Raw genomic sequence first — 20,164 nt, 5'->3', positions numbered from 1 at the left:
AATAAAATTGAGTATGAGAATGAAAACCTCAGATAAATAATACAAAGTTTCCTTCAAAGTGCCACCTCTGAAATGACAATGTTCAGTTGTTACTTAATAGAATTCTGTCTAAAAATTTAATGAGTGCTGTCAGGTAGGCAGGTAGAACATTTGATACAAGATCCAATGCGGTGATCTTTAGGGAGAATAAAGCTATTTAATCCACTACTCATAAGAAACTGCAGAAATGAAGCAACCATACTAGGGAATATATTTCAAAAAGTTAAAAAAGTTAAAAAAGAAGAAGAGCAAAACACCACAAAACTCACTACTTACTTGTCCTAAGCTAATGTTGGAAAATCACATACAATGTAAGAAGTAATACTCCTAACCTAAGCTAAACAGGAGGGAAATATCCTAAAGAAATATTTCTAAAGAAAACTTTATGAGGCAAAGGAGTTAACATGATCCTTTACTTTTAAAAAGGTAATGTATCAAATGACTTTAAGTTAATTTAAAACCAACCTATGGAATGCTAAAAATTAAATGCTGACATGTGGACTCATATGTTGTCTGTATTGTAACTATCTGAAGTATTCTCAAAGATCAGGATACTTCTACCATGAAAAATTAAATACCAGAAATAGTTAAGTATCAGAAATAGTAGATTAATCATCTATATATTTTCCAGAAACTGAAAATAAAGACAAACAGAAAGTTTCCAGATTCCAATTCCAAAATTTGGAAAGACTGGCTGAAATATTTGATTTAAACACTAATGTTGACTTTTCAATAAAGCTATAAAGTCAGAAGAAATAGGGTTTAGACTGGTTGAAAAAAGCTTATATAATGACTATGTTTGCTATAAACTCTCAAGCTTATAGAAAGATAAGCACAAAGGCTGACAATATATGCAGGGCAAAAAAAAAAAAGTTCAGCAGGGAAAAGAAAAAGATGAGAAAGCATTAAATGAGAATAGCAGCCAAGAACTCCTAGCTTAAAAAGCAGTAATTTTAAAGTATTTAAAAATCATACACACCAGAATATTCCCCTGGGTAAGCAGCCCAAGAGAAAAATGAATGAAAATCTCAATTAGATTGTTTTCATAAAGCAAGATCTACACTCCTTTATTTCAAAATGAGAGGAGACAACAAAATTAAAAAGATGTAGAGAAACCATTGACACAATGAAGTGTAAATATTATAAATTCGGAAATTAAAAAAAATATGTACTACATGGAAATCATATGCTATAATGTAGTTACTATTGTTTACACATTCTCAATGAAGAGTTCTCTTAAAATCTAGTGTATAAATTTAATATATGACAAATAGGATTGTCCAAAATTTTCACTCCGAAATGTATCAATAAAAACTTATAACTCTAAGAAAAAAACTTGAAGTGGCCCCATTTCTACTGAAGACTTCAACTTAAGTCTAACATATTTAGAAACGTTACCTATTAAAACAAAAAAAGGATGGCCTGGCAGTTTTTAAAATCACAGAAGTCTCATTTGGATTTTAGCACAGATTCTCAAGCCAGACCTATAGATGGGCTTCCAAATTATTTGTTAATCACTTGAAAAATCATGCCCAATTTTATCTAGTTCTGTATGTGAATTTTTCCAAAAGTACATTGCTCTCTCACAATTTCTCCCATAAAGGAGTTTTAATTCCAAAAGGTAAAGAATCACATATTTAGAGGTAAAACAAAACTGTTAGAACTATTTAGCAATCCAGTCACTTAGTTGTTGTTTTTTGAGCTAAAGACTTAATGGTGAGCAAAAGACATACTTGACTTGGCCATAGTGAGCTTTTTTAGTCTATCCCAGGAGACAAGTGCATAAAAATTTATAATATGGTATGAAGAGTGGCATGATGAATAAAGTGCAGTGCCATGGAATACATTTCAGGGACAACTAAGCTTTAACTAAAGGATCCAGACAGAATTCCAAGAGGAGGATACACTACTTAAGCAGGAGCAAGACAGATACATATATATATATATAAAAGATAGATTTTTTGTTTGTTTGTTTTAGAGAGGGAGCAAAGCAGGGGCAAGACAGATATATAAAAAAGATAAATATATTTTTTTGTTTGTTTTAGAGAGGGAGCAAATAAGCATTGATTATTGGTTGTGAGGGAAGAGGAAATGATTTAGGATGGAAAACTGAAGCATATGGTGAGGTCATTCATTCACTGAGACAGTACATGCTGGTGTAAGAACAGCTTTTGGGAACAGGACAATAAGGCTGATGAACTGAGCTTTAGGCATATCAAGTATAAAGTCCTATAAGCCACCTTAGAAGTGTCTAGTGGACTGCTGGAACTAATAGTCTGGGGGCTAGAAAAAGATCTTGGATGGAGATAAAAATTTTGAAGCAATTATCCATGAAAGCCAAGAAACAACAAGAGCAAATGAGACTTCCAAGAGAAGTAGGCCTGGGATACTGATAACTGAAGGATGGGCAGAGGAACAGGATGCTACAAAGAAGATTGAAAAGAACAGTCAGAAGCAGGAAAGAACACAGAAACCCAGCAGAGACAGTTTTAAAGACAAATGCTACTTGAAAACTGAAGGAACAAAACAGCAGCAGATTCACAAACTCCAAGAAGGGACTAGCAGTTACCAAAGGGGAGGTGTGGGAGAGGGCAGGTGGGGAGGGAGGGAGAAGGGGATTGTGGAGTATTATGATTGGTGCACATTGTGTGTGGGGTCATGGGGAAGACAGTGTAGCTCAGAGAAGACAAACAGGGACTCTGTGGCATCTTACTACACTGATGGATAGTGACTGCAATGGAGTATGGGAGGGGACTCAATAATAAGGGTGAATGTAGTAACCACATTGTTTTTCTTGTGAAACCTTCGTAAGAGTGTATATCAAAGATACCTTAATAAAAAATATTATGAAAGTCAGTAAAAGACTGAGGAACTGTTCCAGATTGAAGGAAACCAGACACGTGACAACTACATAACATGTCATATTAGTCCAGATCCTACCACTTAAGAGGGTGTCATTGGGACAATTGGCAAAACTTGAATGGGGTCTGAGAATTAGATGTATCATTGTTAATTTCCTGATTTTTTGGTACTTTTGTGGTTATGTAGGAGGATGTGCTTGTTTATAAGAAACACAGAAAGTGTTTGGGGGTGAAGGGGCAGCATGTTGGAAATCTGCATTTAAATGGCAAAAGATCTTTGTACCATTTCTACAACTTTCTGTCAAAAAAAATAGCTTTAAAAAAAAAAAGACAAATGCTACTTGAGAAGTCATGTAAAATAACAGAGAAGGAACCACTGGATATAGCAAAGGAAAAGGTTGTCTCAGCCAAGGTGAGTGTGGGGGAGAATGCCCACATATACTGTGGTAGGATGAGGTGCAAGTTGGACTGGGGCAGGCCAGATTAAAAGTAGCCACTTTTGATAAGTCTGATTGGTTCACTGATGTACCACAAGCACCTAGAATAGTGCCAGGCACATCATCAATACTGCTGCATAAAAGCATGACTAGAAATGGGAGGAGAGTGAATGATAGGATGGGAAGGTTCTGAAAACACAGAGTCACAGAAAGGTAGTATTTTTATTTTTAAATGGAAAAGACCTGAACATGTTTTAATAGGAAGAAGTTAGTAAAGACAGTGAAATTGAAAATACAGAAGATAATCAAGAGAAAGAAAATCTCAAGAGTTGGATGCCTGAATGCATGACTTCCAAGTTCTAGAATGTGGCCCTGGGGGGTAAATGTCTAAAGTGAATGGAGAAAAGGACCAGTGAAAATAAAGTCAAGGAATGAGATACCAACCAAGATGAAGGACAATCTATGGAGGGGTCTCTCCTTTAAAGTTATTAAAATCAGACAAAAATAATTTCAGTACTGAGTACATGCACAGTAATTACAAAAGCTTTTATATTTGAATAAGAGAGAAGTTTTACAACAATATGGTAATTAGAAAAATGAATAATGAGTTATAAAAAATGGACTATTTATCAACCCACGATCAATTAAAGAACTTTGGGAAACAATTTTGTTAGCTTAATTTATTCCACTTCATGAGTATTACACCTTAATTACTATCACTGAATTGTACAAGAAAAAATCAAAGGAACAAATATTTGCTTTGGAAATTTCATGTATCATCTTTGACAAAAAAGTATTGATATTGGAATAAGTCACTACCCTTCTAATCTGGAACATTCTAGAGAAAAATATACCAATATCTGCAAAAGGGAAAAGATGGTAGTCTACAGTCCATTTCTTATTTTCAAAGTGGAAAGGAAACCATAGCATCAGAATTTGACCATAAACCTATTTATTATGCTTAATTTTCTGACTTAAATATGGAAGCTTTCAAAAACCAATGGTGGAGTAGGAAGGAAAGTCAGAAACCTCTTCCCAAAAACATGTAAAAGAATACAGCAAATATTACTAAATCTGAAAAGTACCTAAAAGCTGCAGAAGAGACCACCAATACCTGGGGAAAGAAAAGACCACACAGAAAAGGGTAAAGATCAAGCAGGACCCAAGCCCTCCTCCGAAACCAGCCCACAGGAGGGAGAAAGAGGAACAGAGTGGAAAGGAGATAGGAGTCCAGGGTTGCTGCACATCTGGCCCTGAAGATCTACTCTAGGAGCATGAGCCCACATTACATTGGATTCTGAGGATCAGCGGAGCTGGACACCAGGGAAAGGTGGAACACTCTGGGAGGCTGAGACTCCAGCCATTTGTGGAGAACAGGCAAGCTCTGCCTGAGACAGGTCCCTGCAACAAAAGCAGAGGTAGCAGTCTGAAAGAATTGCCACCAATGAGAGGGGTACTAGAGGGGTGAGGGTTGGACAGCACTCTCCCATCAGGAGAAAGGGCAGGTAGATGATACTTCCCCAGCCTTCCCTCAGCCCAACAGGTCAGGAACTCTCGGGAGTCCCGGACGCTCCATCTCCCTTGCTGGCAACACAGCCCCAAGCTGCCTCTCTGTGTGCATTGTTTGCAAGTCAACCCACTTGGCCCAGCAGTAGCGTCACTCTTTGCTGCCTGGCAGGCAGAGGTCTTGGCTCCATTTTAGCCCAATCAGGGAGGGCATGCAGGAGCCAGCACCAGGAGCTCCCTCCTCCCTGTGGGGGTCCAAGCCCAGTGCTATACATCAGGCCCGGGCAGAGCCAGACATTAGCCTGACCATCCCATTAACCCTGCACCCCTGTCCACACCAATTCCAGGAGAGGCTTCTGCTTGATTCACAAAGGCACAGCTGAAGCAAACTACCCACACAAACTCAGAACACAGACAGAAAGGTGACCCCACCCAATGCATGCCAATAGCTAGAACTCCCGCACACTAGACACTGAAGAGTAAAAACTCTTGAGCATCTTGGAACCATAAGACACCTCTCTCATTAAGCTAATACTCTACAGGCCAGGAAGCATGGCAGAGCCATCTAATACAAAGAAGAAACACAGAAACCCTACCAGAATGAGGAGGCAGAGGAATATGCTCCAAACAAAACTATAGGACATGACACCAGGCAGAGGACTAAATGAAATGGAGATTACCAACCTTCTTGATAAAGATTTCAAATTAAAAGTCATAAACATGCTTATAGATTTACAGAAAAATATTGAAGGACTTCAACAAAAAGAACATCTGAAAAAGAGCCACTCAGAGCTGAAGAATACACTATCTGAGGTGAAACACAATGGAGAGATTTAATAGTAGATAACTGTAAGGAGAGGAGACACTTGATGAGATGGAAATTAGAGAACCAGAACACAACAAAGCTGGAAATTAGAGAACCGGAACACAATGAAGCTGATGAATAGAGAGAAAAAGGATTTTAAAGAATGGAAGAATGATAAGAGAGCTATGTGACCAATCAAAATAAAACAATATTTGCATAACAGGGGTACCAGTAGGAGAAGAGAGATAAAGGGATAGAAAGCCTCTCTGAAGAAATAATTATTGAAAACTTCCCCACTCTGGGAAAGGAAACAGACAAGTGACAGAACTGCAGAGAGCCCCTAACAAAAGGAAAACCAGGAAGACAACACCAAGCCAAATAATAATTAAAATGGCAAAGATATAGGGTAAGGAGAGAGTGTTCAAAGCAGACAGAAAGAGAAAAAAGATTACTTATAAGGAACCCCCATCAGGCTATCTGCAGACTCTCAGCAGAAACTTTACAGTCAAGAAGATAAGGACATGATATATTTAATGTACTGAAACAGAAGGACCTCCAACCAAAAATCCTCTACCCAGCAAAACAATTATTTAAATTTGAAGCAGGGATTAAACAATTTCCAAACAAACAAAAGTTGAAGGAATTCACCACAACAGGATATATTAAAGGGACTGCTGTACGTGGAAATGTTCCTAAGGCTAACTAGCTTTCACCACTGACAATAAACCCACAGTAAAGGTAGTAGACCAACTAATTACCAAGCAAGTATGAAATTAAATCAAAACAAAAGAGGTAAAATCAACTATACATAATATCAGTCATGGGACAAACAAAAAGTGCAGAATATGACATCTAATACAAAAAATGTGGAGGAGCAGGAAGAAGTAGAAGAAGAAAGTACCTTTAGAGTGTGTTTGAAACAGTAATCAGCAACTTAAGATACACTGTTATACAGTAAGGAAGGTATCCTTGAACTTTTGGTAACCAGAAAACTAAAGCCTACAACAGATATACCAAAAAAAAAAAAGATAAAGAAGTCCAATTACAACACCAAAGAAAACAATCAAATAATAAGAGAAGAGTATAAGAAAGAAGAAAGAAACAGAGAGGAACTGTAAAAACCAGAAAACAATAAAATGACAAGTAAATTATCTTAAATATAAATGGACTGAATGTACCAATCAGAAGATAGAGAGTGGCAGAACAGATAAAGGAACAAGACCTACAAGAGACCCATTTCAGACCAAAAGACATACACAGACTAAAAATGATGGGATGGAAAAAGATATTTCATGCAAATAATAGGGAGAAAAAAAGCAGGAGTAGCACTACATATATAAGACAAAATAGATACAAACAAAGTAACAAGAGACAAAGAAGGATATTACATAATGATGAAGGGGTCAGTCCAACAAGAGGATATAACCCTTATAAATATCTATGCACTCAACATAGGAGAACCTAAATATGTGAAACAAATACTGACAGAATTAAAGGGGAAATATACTGCAACACATTCATTTTAAGAGACTTTAACACACCACTCACATCAAAAGACAGATCAACCAGACAGAGAAAAATAAGGAAACAGAGGCACTGAACAATAGATTAGATCAGACAGATGGACTTAACAGACATGTACAGAACAGTCCACCCAAAAGCAGAGGTATACACATTTTTCTCAAGTGTACATGGAATGTTCTCCAGAACAGATCACATACTAGGCCACAAGAAGAGCCTCAATAAATTAAAAAAGACTGAAACTGTATCAAGCAGCTTCTCAGACCACAATGGTATGAAAGCAGAAATAAATTACACTAAGAAAATAAAAAAGCTTACAAGCAAATGGAGGCTAAACAAAGTACCTCTAAATAATCAATGGATCAATGAACAAATTAAAACAGAAATCAAACAATAGATGGGGACAAATGGAAACAAAAATACAACAGTTCAGTATTTGTGGGATGCTGCAAAGGCTATTCTAAGAGGGAAATACATAGCAATACAGGCTTACTTCAAAAAAAACAACCACAAATAAACAGTCTAAATTCACAATTACTGGAACTAGAAAAAGAAGACCAAATGAAGCCCAAAGTTAGGAGAAGGAGGGACATAATAAAGATCAGAGGAGAAATAAATAAAAGAGAAGAATAAAACAATACAAACAAAACTACGAAATAAGGAGTTCTTTTAGAAAATAAACAAAATATATAAACCCCTAGTCAGACTTAGTAAGAAAAAAAGAGAGTATATACATTAACAAAATAAAAAATGAAGAAGGAATAATCACAATGGATACCACAGAAATACAAAAACTTCTTAGAGAATACTATGAAAACTTGTATGCCAATGAACTGGACAACCTAGAAGAATGGACAACTTCCTAGAAAAGTACATTCCAAAACTGACAAAGGAAGAAAAAGAAAATCTGAACAGACCAATTACCAGCAATGAAATCATATTGGTAGTCCAAAAACTCCCCAAAACACAAAAAGCCAGTCCAGACAACTTCACAGCTGAATTCTGCCAAACACGAAAAGAAGAGCTAATGCCAGTCCTCCTTAAAGTATTCCAAGAAAAGGAGCAAATACTTCCAGACTCATTCTATGAGGCCAGCATCACTCCAATAGCAAAGCCAAAGACACACACACACACACACACACACACACAAATTACTGATCAATACCCCTGATAAACACAAATGCAAAAATACTCAACAAATACTCAAATTTGCAAACTGAATTCAAACCTACATCAAAAAAGATCATCCATCATGACGAAGTCAGATTTATTACTCCAAGGATGCTACAATATTCATAAATCAATCAATATTACACACCACATTAAAAGAAGGATAAAAAACACACGATAATCTCAACAGATATTGAAAAAGCATCTGATAAAATTGAACATCCATTCATGATAAAAATCCTCAACAATATGAGTATACAGGATAACTACCTCAACAGAATAAAGGTCATATCTGACAAACCCACAGCCAACATACAAAATAGTGAAAAGCTGAAAGGTTTTCCTTTAAGATTAAGAACAAGACAAGGATGTCCACTCTCACACTTTTATTCAACAGAGTTTTGGAGGTCCTAGCCACAGCAATCAGACAAGACAAAGAGATAAAAGGGATCCAAATTGGTAAGGAAGAAGTTAAAACTGTCATTATTTGACAATGACATGATATTATACATAAAAACCCTAAAGACTCCACCAAAAAACTGTTAAAATAACTGAATTCAGCAAAGCTGTAGGATACAAAATTAATACACAAAATCTGCTGCATTCCTACATACTAACAATGAACTAGCAGAAAGAGAAATCAAGAAAATAACTGCATTTACAATTGCATCAAAAAGAATAAAATACCAAGGAATAAACCTAACCAAGGAGGCAAAAGACCTATACTCTGAAAACTATAAGATACTCATGAAATTAAAGAAGATACCAATAAATGGAAATCTATCCCATGCTCATGGATGGGAAGGATTAATATTGTCAAAATGGCCATCCTGCCTAAAGCCACCTACAGATTCAATGCAATCCCTATCAAATACCAACAGCATTCTTAACCAACTAGAATAGTTCTAAAATTCATATGGAACCACAAAAGACTCCAAATAGCCAAAACAATCCTGAGAAAGAACAACAAAGCTGGGAGGATTATGCTCCCTGACTTCAAGCTCTACTACAAAGCTACAGTAATCAAAACAATTTGGTACTAGCATGAGAACAGACCCATAGATAAATGAAACCCCAAATATAAACCCACACATATATGGCCAATTAATATATGATAAAGAAGCCAGTCATGAATATACAATGGGGAAAAGACAGCCTCTTCAACAACTGGGGTTGAGCAAACTGGACAGCTACATGTAAGAGAATGAAACTAGATTATTGTCCAAGTCTATACACAAAAGTAAATTTAAAATGGATCAAAAATCTGAATGTAAGTCATGAAACCATAAAACTCATAGAAGAAAACATAGGCAAAAATCTCTTGAATATAAACATGAGCAATTTTTTCCTGAATGTATCTCTTTGGGCAAGGGAAACAAATGGGACTACATCAAACTAAAAAGCTTCTGTACAGCAAAGGGCACCATCAGCAGAACAAAAAGGCATCCTACATTATGGGAGAATATATTTGTAAATGACTTATCCAATAAGGGGTTAACATCCAAAATACATAAAGAATTCACGTGCCCCAACACCCAAAAAACAAATGACCGAAATGAAAAATGGGTGGAGCATCTGAACAGATACTTCTCCAAAGAAGAAATGTGAATGGGCAACAGGCACGTGAAAGATGCTCCACATCACTAATCATCAGGGAAATGCTAATTAAAACCACAATGAGGTATCACCTCATACCAGTTAGGATGGCCAACATACAAAAGACTAGGAACAACAAATGCTGGTGAGGATGTAGAGAAAGGGGAACCCTGTTACACTGTTAGTGTGAATGTAAATTAATTCAACCATTGTGGAAAGCAGTATGTAGGTTTCTCAGAAAACTAAAAACAGAAATACCATTTGACTCAGGAATTCCACTCCTAGGAATTTACCTGAAGAAAACAAGATCCCTCATTCAAGAAGACACACACAACCCTGTTTATTGCTGCACTATTTACAATAGCCAAGATACGGAAGCAATCTAAGTTTCCATCAGTAGATGAATGGATAAGGAAGATGTGGTACGTATACACAATGGAATATTACTCAGCCATAAAAACAAAAGAAATCCTACCATTTGCAAGAACATGGATGGAGCTAGAGGGTATTATGCTCAGTTAAATAAGCCAGGCAGAGAAAGACAAGTACTAAATGACTTCACTCATTTGTGAAGTACAAAAACAAAACAAAACTGAAGGAATCCAAGGACCCTGAGAATGCTTACCAAAGGGAGGAGATGGGGAGGTTGTGTGGGGAGGGGGAAAACAGATTAAGGAGCACTATAATTCGCAATCACAATACAGGTAGATCACAGGGAAAGCAGTACAGCATGGAGAAGACAAGTAATGACTCTATAGCATCTTACTACACTGACAGACAGTGACTGCAATGGTTGGAAGGGAGGGGAGGACATGATAATATGGGTGAATGTTGAAACCACAATGTTATTCAGGTGAAACCTTCATAAGACTGTATATCAATGATACTTTAATAAACAAAATGCAAACTCATTCAAATGCTTCCAATGTTTTATTAAGACTTTAATGGTGGTAGTCTATGTCTAACTCAGAATAGTTTTATTTATATACTTCAAAACTGTCTTATTAGGTAGACTATGAGCAGCTCTAATTAGACAGAACTTGTGTTTACTTCAAAAAATACTTGTCAAAAACATAACTGGTAATCAGTAAATTTAACATAAATTAATGCAAGCAATGCCAATCTACATTCATAAGAATTGACAAACAGCATCTTTTGAGAATAATGTGGTCTGTATTATATGTAGTCTGTATTTTGTATAGATATAAAAATTTTTGGAGACCAGTGCCTATTCCAAAGGCCTAAGTGTTTGAATACTGTAAGGTTTTCAATTTCTGTAAGGTCTTAAGTTATAAGAAAGGTACACCAAAGCTAACTGACATCAATCAGAATCACATAATTATTGTTCAAGGAAACTTTAGAGCTCAACCTAGAACAAGTCAGCTAACTTTTAAATGTAAAGGGCCAGCTGGTGAATATTTTAGGCTTTGTAAAATAAACTATCTTGATCTCTGTTGCAGACTACTTAACTCTACTGTTGTGGTGCAAATGCAACTACAGACATTAAGTAAATTAGTGTTCCAATAAAACTTTACTCACACATATGAGCTGGTTTTGACTTGTGAACTACAGTTTGCCCAACCCCTGAACTGGAGTCCTTCCTTCATTTTATACACAAGAAACTAAGGCCCAAAGAGGTTAAGCTATTTGGCAAATATCATCAGACAAATACTGGGTGAACCAAATTTAGTATTCTTTTCAAATCAGGTATTCTTCAACAAGACAAACTCTAAAATGACTACATTTCCCATAGATATAAGACAGAATAATATTCTGTGAAATCTCAGAAAAAGCAAGGGTTATAATTCTTAATGAAGGTCAACAGAATTTAGTGCAATTTATTAAGCCAGGAGCTAACTTATCTATCTATACATCTACATACACACGCACACAGACATGCACGTACCCATCTATCACCTTGCTCCTTATATGTAGTACTAGTCTTGGAATGTAGCAGGAGTTCATATAAATTGTACTATATGAATTGAAAATACAAATTTAAATGCAATTCAATTTTAGGTATATCCATATGTGAAGATGTTTTCATTGAAAATGTTCATGATCTCAAATATATTCCTATTAGTTACCTAAAAGTATAATTCTATACCACTGGGCAACTGGGGGCATTTTAGAAGAATTTTCAATTACATCAATTTTCAAAAATTTATTCTTAAAACAGTATGATACTTCTTCAAATAAACTACCATACCTAGTAAGTCTGCTCCTTCATCCACATCTCCAATTAGGCCTGAGCCAGCTGAAGACAGTTCTTCAAAGAGAGATTCTGTATTGCGATCAAAAGCTTTGTTCTCTATGCCTTTGGTGGGAGTGCTAAGCAACAAGAACAACAAAATCAAGTCAACAGATATTAGAAACATTTTAACAGCATACAATGAACATAATAAACTTTTATCTAGGAAATTTTTACCTGTAGTTTACATATAATACAATATGTAATTTTAAAAGATCTCTCAAAACTTTCCTAAGAAATTCCCATTAAACTCCACAAAGAGAACTGGTGAAGAAAATGCAGTCTTTTTGCACTGAGATCCCAGTCAACACAAACAGTAAAGGGAAGCTAACAGAGCACTGCTCTGCACTGTAGCAGGCACTAGTCTATAGGCTTTACCTACATTACTTTTTTGAATCTTCACACCTACTTTACCAAGGAGGTGCTGCCGCTATCTCAGTTTTACAGGAGAGGAACCAAAGAAGTTAAGGGATTTGCAGAGATCATCCAGCAAGTGAGTGAAAGGGGCAGGATTGAAACCCAGGCGGTAAAGCTTCAGCATCCACGATCTCAACTGCCATGTTATATGCTGTCTGGGTATAATTTGGCAAGGCCATTTTATTTTTGTTTTTAAAAGCAGCTTGACAGTATTTATTAAAATTTAAAATGCAGATAAATACCCACTGACCCATGAATTTGATGTCAAAAAAGTCCTACAAAAACCCTGTCATAAGAAGGCAATTGTTTATGTAAAAGGATGGTCAAAGCAGCATTTCTGCAGTGGCAAAAAGTTGAAAGAACCTAAGTGATCATTAATAGGGCAAAGATGAAATAATTTATGAATTCACATAAAAGCTAAAGATTTTCACTTTATAGTTTAAAACATTAAAAGAGAGCTTTATAAAAAAAGAAACCCATTATATTGAGGTGTTTTTTAAAAAGCAAGTTGCAAAACAGTACGTAAGTCCTTTTTTGCAGGGGTGTGGAGAACAAAAACAAGGGATGGACAAGAGGGGGACAAAGGAATTTTAAGTGTCAGTCTAGGTGGTTCATTATCCAAATAAAAGGTGTTCAGAAAGAGAGAGGAAAAGACAACAATAAACAGGAAGAGATATTTTCTCAGAGCTGAGAAATATGAATTTCCAAATGAAAGGCCTTACTACATATAAGAAGATGCATAAGACCCCTACATCAAGCACATCACCATGAATTGTAAAAAAAAAAAAAGGGGGGGGGGCGGGGTAGAGGGTGGCAGGGGAGAACAGGGATAAAGTGAAGATCCTAAAGTCTTCCAGAGAAAATATACAAAAAAAGCAAGAACCCAAATGGCAATACTCCAACCTCATCATGACAATGAAGCGCTGTCTTCATTATCCTGAAGGAAAACTTCTGACACTTTTCCAACCCAGAATTCTGTAGCTAGCCAAACTATCAACTATGTCTTCAAATGACATTTGTCACAATCAAGTTCTCAAAAAATTTACTTCCCTTGCAGCCTTTGCCCAGAAAGTAAGAATATGTAGTGTCAAAATAAAGACAAACAGGAAGATGCTTTTCTGATTTAAAAATTGGAGGGTGGAATTTCCAGTTTGGGAAAGAATTGCCAAGCTTTTAGACCTTGTCTGTTCAGGCACTGTGGTTAACCAACAGCCTCACTAGAGGACTCAAGCCCAGCTTACTCTACCTGTGGGTGCAGCCACCAGGCGCAGGACTGGTAGCAATCAGGAAAAAACATCATTTTAATAATAAAAAAAATGAAGGCATAAATCAAAAAGCAAGATGACATGGGATCCAGAAAACAGAAGATACAACCAACAGAGGTGAGAGATAAAGAGAATCTTGACACAAGAGTAAGGGCACATTCTAAGACCAGAGCAAACACAACAATAGTCTGTATTAGAGAATGGGAACAGAAGGCCACAGGACTGTGTGTCGGGAAACTTGGTTTTATGTTTGGCCATTTTGAGAACGTTTAGGGTATCTCCATGAAGAGTATCTATTAAATACATAGAAACCTAAACAAAGCAAAACAAAAAAAAAAACCCCAAGGCTTTACTAATTCCAGAAAAAAGTTGCAAAAGAAAGGATGTATAATCACAGTATGTATAGTCTATGGCTAAGCTGTGTAAGTATTTATAGCATACTATGTATAATATTTATTATTCATAAATGTTAACAAAACTGAGATACATACTAGGAGGATTAAAGGAAGGATGGTGGTTGAAGGAGCTATATGCTTGTCATCTTCCACTGCAAAGTCAATAGCTAAAGTCACAGCCCTTTTTAAACCAGTGTTCCTCATTTCATCCACAGAATACAGAAAATGATAGAGAGGCTATCTTCCCAATTTCCCAAAGAAGGTAAACAGCTAGTACTATGCTAGATGCACAGGAGGGTACCTAATTTATTATATACAAGGGATGCCACTGGGTGTTAGGACTTAATATTTTTTCTCAAAGAATCCCAGCTGAGAAAGAGGCATCAAGGAATAGCCGCATAAAGGTGTGATTTAGATACCCAAAGATAAATAACAAAAAAGAACTAAGAAGAGATAAAGATTACCTCTGAAAGAGGGAATGAGGGATGGTAGGGGCAAGGGATTACTATTGCCCTTCATATTTTGTATTATTATCATACTTTCCTTAATACTGCATACATGTATTTGTCTGATAAAAATATTTTGTTAATTTTTAAAAAGAGGTTCAGAATGACAAAAACATACCTGTTAATAAGTAGTGGAAGCAGGCGTTAACATCCAAAATATATAAAGAACTCACATGCCTCAACAATCAAAAAGCAAATAACCCAATTAAAAAATGGGCAGAGGATATGAACAGACAATTCTCCAAAGAAATTCAGATGGCCAACAGGCACATGAAAAGATGCTCTACACATCACTAATTATCAGGGAAATGCAAATTAAAGCCACAATGAGAGATCACCTCGCACCAGTTAGGATGGCCAGTATCAAAAAAGACTATGAACAACAAATGCTGGCGAGGCTGCAGAGAAAGGGGAACCCTCGTACACTGCTGGTGGGAATGTAAGCTAGTTCAATCATTGTGGAAAGTAATATGGAGGTTCCTCAAAAAACTAAAAATAGAAATACCATTTGACCCAGGAATTCCACTCTTGGGAATTTACCCAAAGAATATAATTTCTCAGATTCAAAAGACATATGCACCCCTATGTTTATTGCAGCACTATTTACAATAGCCAAGATATGGAAGCAACCTAAGTGTCCATCAGTAGATGAATGGATAAAGAAGATGTGATACATATGCACAATGGAATATTATTCATCCATAAGAAATAAATCCTACCATTTCCAACAACATGGATGGAGCTGGAAGATATTATGCTCAGTGAAATAAGTCAGGTGGAGAAAGACAAATAACAAATGATTTCCCTCATTTGTGGAGTGTCACAGAGAAGCAAAACTGAAGGACCAAAACAGCAGCAGACTCAGACTCCAAGAAGGGACTAGCGGTAACCAAAGGGGAGGGATATGAGAGGGCGGGGAGGGAGGGAGGGAGAAGGGGATTGAGGGGTATTATGATTGGCACACATGGCATGGGGGAGATCATGGGGAAGACAGTGTAGCACAAAGACAAGTAGTTACTCTGTGGCATCTTACTACACTGATGGACAGTGACTGCAATTGGGTGTGTGGGGGAACTCAATAATATGGGTGAATGTAGTAAGCACATTGTTTTTTCATGTGAAGCCTTCATTAAGAGTGTATATCAATACTATCTTAATAAAAACAAACAAACAAACAAACAAACAAATAAAACAAAAAAGTAGTGGAAGCTCCTAGGCTTACAAAAGGATGAATAAGCAAAACTTACTTTTTACACTCTGCATTGTTTAAATAAAATAATACAGGAAAAATATATTTAACAGGACAGAGCCTTTGAAATGAGAGTCCTAGGCTGAATCCCAGCTCTACCTCTTGGAAATCTCAGACAAGTCACTATATAATTCTGAGCCTCCTCATCTACAGAATGGGGATGAACACATCTACCTCATTAAGGTTGTAATTAATAAAATAATAATAAATAAATAATGATGGTAACAGTATTAGCTAACATTTATTGCACTGGGCCTTTTGCCAGTGATTTAACATGTAATAATTCATTTGCCTCTCACCACCATCTGAGGTACTATTGTGATTCCCTTTTATGGATAAGGAAACTTACCTCAGATTCAAACTCAAGGCAGAATTTGAAACCACATAGTCTTACTCTAGGCTCATGCTTTCACCACTACTGCATACTGCACAATGTCTAACAGTGATCAATAAATGGCATGTATTTTTATAGTCATTATTAATTCATGAAAGGATAACATTTATGGAAGAAATTAAAAAGAAAAGCAGCAGCTCCCATGTGACATTCCTGAACACTTACGTATTTCAGACAACCTTAATTAAGATGATATATAACCATTACCTTCCCACCACCTAACAGCTTCTCCACATAAAATGATACTAAAATGCAACTAATTCTTTCCAATAATGAGATCATTACAATTTTGAAGGGAGAATAGTCTCTTCTTGATCCAGAAGAAGGATCAAATTCTATTCAAATCGTTACTTCCCCACTCCTGGTTGTTTCCTCTGCCTCCAGAAAGTATGGTATACCCCTTGGCTGTCTTTTTCCTTATCCTTCCATATACTCCTAATACCTAATGCTGCAAAGGTAACATTTTACAAAACATTTAAATGCTGTACAATTTCCACTTTCAAGAATAAAAACTGGAATATAACACCAACATTTCTTCAACAGAACATTTTAATACAGTTTGCCTGGTCCCAGACCAGACAACAGGGTGCTTCTGGGAAAGGGAAAAAGGAAGGATAAATGTCTTCATCTGTCATTTACAGTACCTTGAGCCTTTATATCCACTGAGATCTTTGTCCATATCCAACTCAGGAGTGGATTCAATGATTGCTTGTACTTCTGACTTCTCTTCATTTTCAGCAGAGCCTTAGCAAAGGACAAGATGACATAAATAATGCATATATCATATACTGCTCCTAATATGAAAATACTATTGCTTCTATGGTTGTAAATACATCATTTGATCATTAAAAAATTTAAAAGACTGAATTCTAGGAAATAAAGTGTTGGGTAATATGTCATATAGTCAATTAACAGTCAGTATCAGGAACTGGTAAGTGACTAAAGAAAATTTTCATTTGTGTTTCCTGAGACACAGTGTAGTGTATCCCAGGCTAGAACTCCCTGTTTTCACTCCTATTTAAAGGACAGAATATAGAGAAATTAAAAACAAAGACTAATGGCCTTCGGCAAGGGACAGAAAAGGACTGCCCTCCTGACTTTTCAGACTCTCTACCCTACAGCCTCCCAAATTTCTGTCTCCAAAACTTTATTGAATCATCACCTCTTTTAAGCTTTGTAATTCAATTTACAATGGAATAAATTGTATAAATCTAAAGCAGAAACATCCCAAAGATGTATCTTCCCATACCCACATCAGCTGGATTTATTGACTACTTTGCCAGTAAGTAAAGAACTAGAGCCAGTTACCTGTTGATACATTTCTAGTTTCTTGGGCTACCTGTACTTCAATATGTTTGTTTATCTCTGACTTATTTGGTGTGTCTGCACCCTTCACAAATCCGTCATTGTCCTCTTTTAAGGGAGTATCAACAGGAATTGCTGCCACATCTGAAGCAGCTGTTGACGCTGGAGTGGTAGCTTTAGATCCTCCTTGGCTAACATCAGAAAGTTCATCCTACACATAAAAATAATTATAGGAAAAATTTTAAACATGGAATTTACCTTAAATCATTTTAAAGTGGGCTATGAAATAAACTTGACAAGAGAGAATGCTATTGAAAAAACAGGAATAGTCAGTGATTACCAAAGTAAGCCAATAAAATAATCTCTCAGACTATTTTCAAATAACTGGGAAATATTTAAGAAAACTATTTTTCCAGACATAGATGAGATTCTTCTAAATAGAAAATTTTAAGATAACACGCATTGACTGTCATCATCAGAATTTTTAATAGCAATTGTAATACTGTACAATCATTTGACAATAAGGACCTTTTTAAAACAGTGCATATACTGTAGTAGCAACTCTAAAACAGCACTGGAGTAACAAGATTCTTTATTTCAGGACAGAGTTTTGAATACAGTGCTCTTAAAACATCCTCTTATCCAGATCATTAGGAGTATTTAAAAGAGCAGATTCTAAATCCAATTCTAGATTTTAGGCAGTAAGATCAGGTAATCTGCATTTTAATAAGCAACCCAACTGATTTATATGATTATTAAAATTTGATAACTACTATTTTAGATTCCACTAATCAGCTTCAAGAAGTAATTGACCAGATTGAAATTTTATGCCAAAATTAGTGTACAATGCATTTTTCTGGGGAAAAAATCTACAACTTTCATGAGGTTTTCAAAGGAGTTTGTGACTCCAAAATGATTAAAATAGTTGTCTAATGGCTACCAAAAATAAGGCAGTTTTTGTACAACAAAGTACTATCTTAAAAAAAAGAGAACTTGACAAAAAGTTTACCACTAATAGTAGTTAGGGAGCAGGAGGACTGGGGTAAATTTAGTATATTTACCATTCACTAGATGTTATTTGCCATTCACTAAATGTACCTTAGTTAAGTCATGTATTCTCTTTTTTAACTATGTTTTCTCATCTGTAAAATAGAGATAATTGTATCTAATTCATAGATACAATTATACATTATTCTATGTGAACACTTAGAAATATGTTTAGACATACTAAGTATTTGAAATGTTAGCTATTATTGCAATTTATAATAATGCATTATGCACAACTTTTAAAATTCTGAAATGTGTGCTTTTGGCCTGATACAAAAGAGAATATATAAACCTACTAAGTTGTGCTATGGCAGGGGATGACTGTTAGTGATTTTTATTTCCTTCTTTCAGATTTCCATTTTTGCAGGAGGAACAAAATAGCAGTAAACTCAGAGACAGAGAAGGGACTAGTATTACCAAGGGGGAGGGGTTTGGGAGAGGGAGGGGAGAGGAGGAAGGGGATTAAGAGGCACAATAATTTGCAATCAGGGGGACGGTAGTAAAGCATGGAGAATAGTTAACGATCCTGCAGCATCTTACTGTGATGGACAGTGACCACACTGGAGGGGGTGAGGACTTGAAAATATGGGTAAATGTTGAACCATGTTGTTGTGTATCTGAAACCAGCATAACACTGTATACCAATGATACTTTGATACAAAATTTTAAAAAATTTCCATTTTTTAACTCATAAAGAACATTGTTAAAAGTACATAATGGCTATAAAAATAATAGAACAGAATGCAGAAGTCAATTAAAAAAGAACTAACACAATACAAATCAAGATTACATACACATTCCACAGCTTTATATTACAACAGCTGAGAGATTTTGGTTACTTTAGGTGCTGAGAAGTACTTAAATTCAGACTCAAGAGTATTCAAATTCAAATTGAAAAGTATTAAAAAACCTCTTTGGGCACACAAGCTATGATGGATGGACAGCAATACAATGAAATTAACCACACTTGGGAAACTTCATCATCAAAACTTAGTTTTACAACATTAAAACATTTTCATCTCCATTATCTTCTCTTAATATTAATTTACTACCATGAATTTTGATGTAGCATCAATTTCACTACCAAGAGTGGCTGAACTCATAAAATAAATTACCAGATGAAAACATAGGTTACACCAAAGGAATCCATTTACTCTGGCAGCTTAAGAGCTCCTAATTCCTTCAATAGTTACCCCTGCTTCCCCTCTGGCTCATCATCCTTACCCCAGGCTTTTGGGTTGTTTTCTTTTTGTTGTTTGTATGTTTGTGGGGTTTTTGTCTTGTTTGTTTTTAAATGACAAATATAGAGAGTCACAGAATGTGAATGCTGTACCCAGCTTGGAGTTACTAATTAAGAGTGTCCAGTATCTTAGTTCTAAGGATGGGCTTGAGATCCAACA

The 20,164-nt window shown here is 35.9% G+C and overlaps 1 protein-coding gene across 6 annotated transcripts in view; it reads right to left on the bottom strand.

The window, feature by feature from the left end:
- The window catches only part of SPAG9 (sperm associated antigen 9), a 163,842-nt gene that overhangs the window by 40,300 nt on the left and 103,378 nt on the right, over nt 1-20,164 (bottom strand). For all 6 annotated transcript variants that reach the window (XM_036999026.2, XM_036999029.2, XM_073235428.1 and 3 more), the window contains 3 exons: nt 17,721-17,928; nt 17,057-17,156; nt 12,145-12,266 (listed from right to left, as the gene is read on the bottom strand). In XM_036999026.2, the coding sequence (XP_036854921.1) occupies nt 12,145-12,266; nt 17,057-17,156; nt 17,721-17,928 (430 nt within the window). The remainder of the gene's footprint in view (nt 1-12,144; nt 12,267-17,056; nt 17,157-17,720; nt 17,929-20,164) is intronic.

The sequence above is a fragment of the Manis javanica genome, chromosome 4 (genome assembly GCF_040802235.1).
Source record: "Manis javanica isolate MJ-LG chromosome 4, MJ_LKY, whole genome shotgun sequence".
NCBI classification, from domain to species: domain Eukaryota; kingdom Metazoa; phylum Chordata; class Mammalia; order Pholidota; family Manidae; genus Manis; species Manis javanica.
This window is presented reverse-complemented; position numbering and strand designations above follow the sequence as displayed.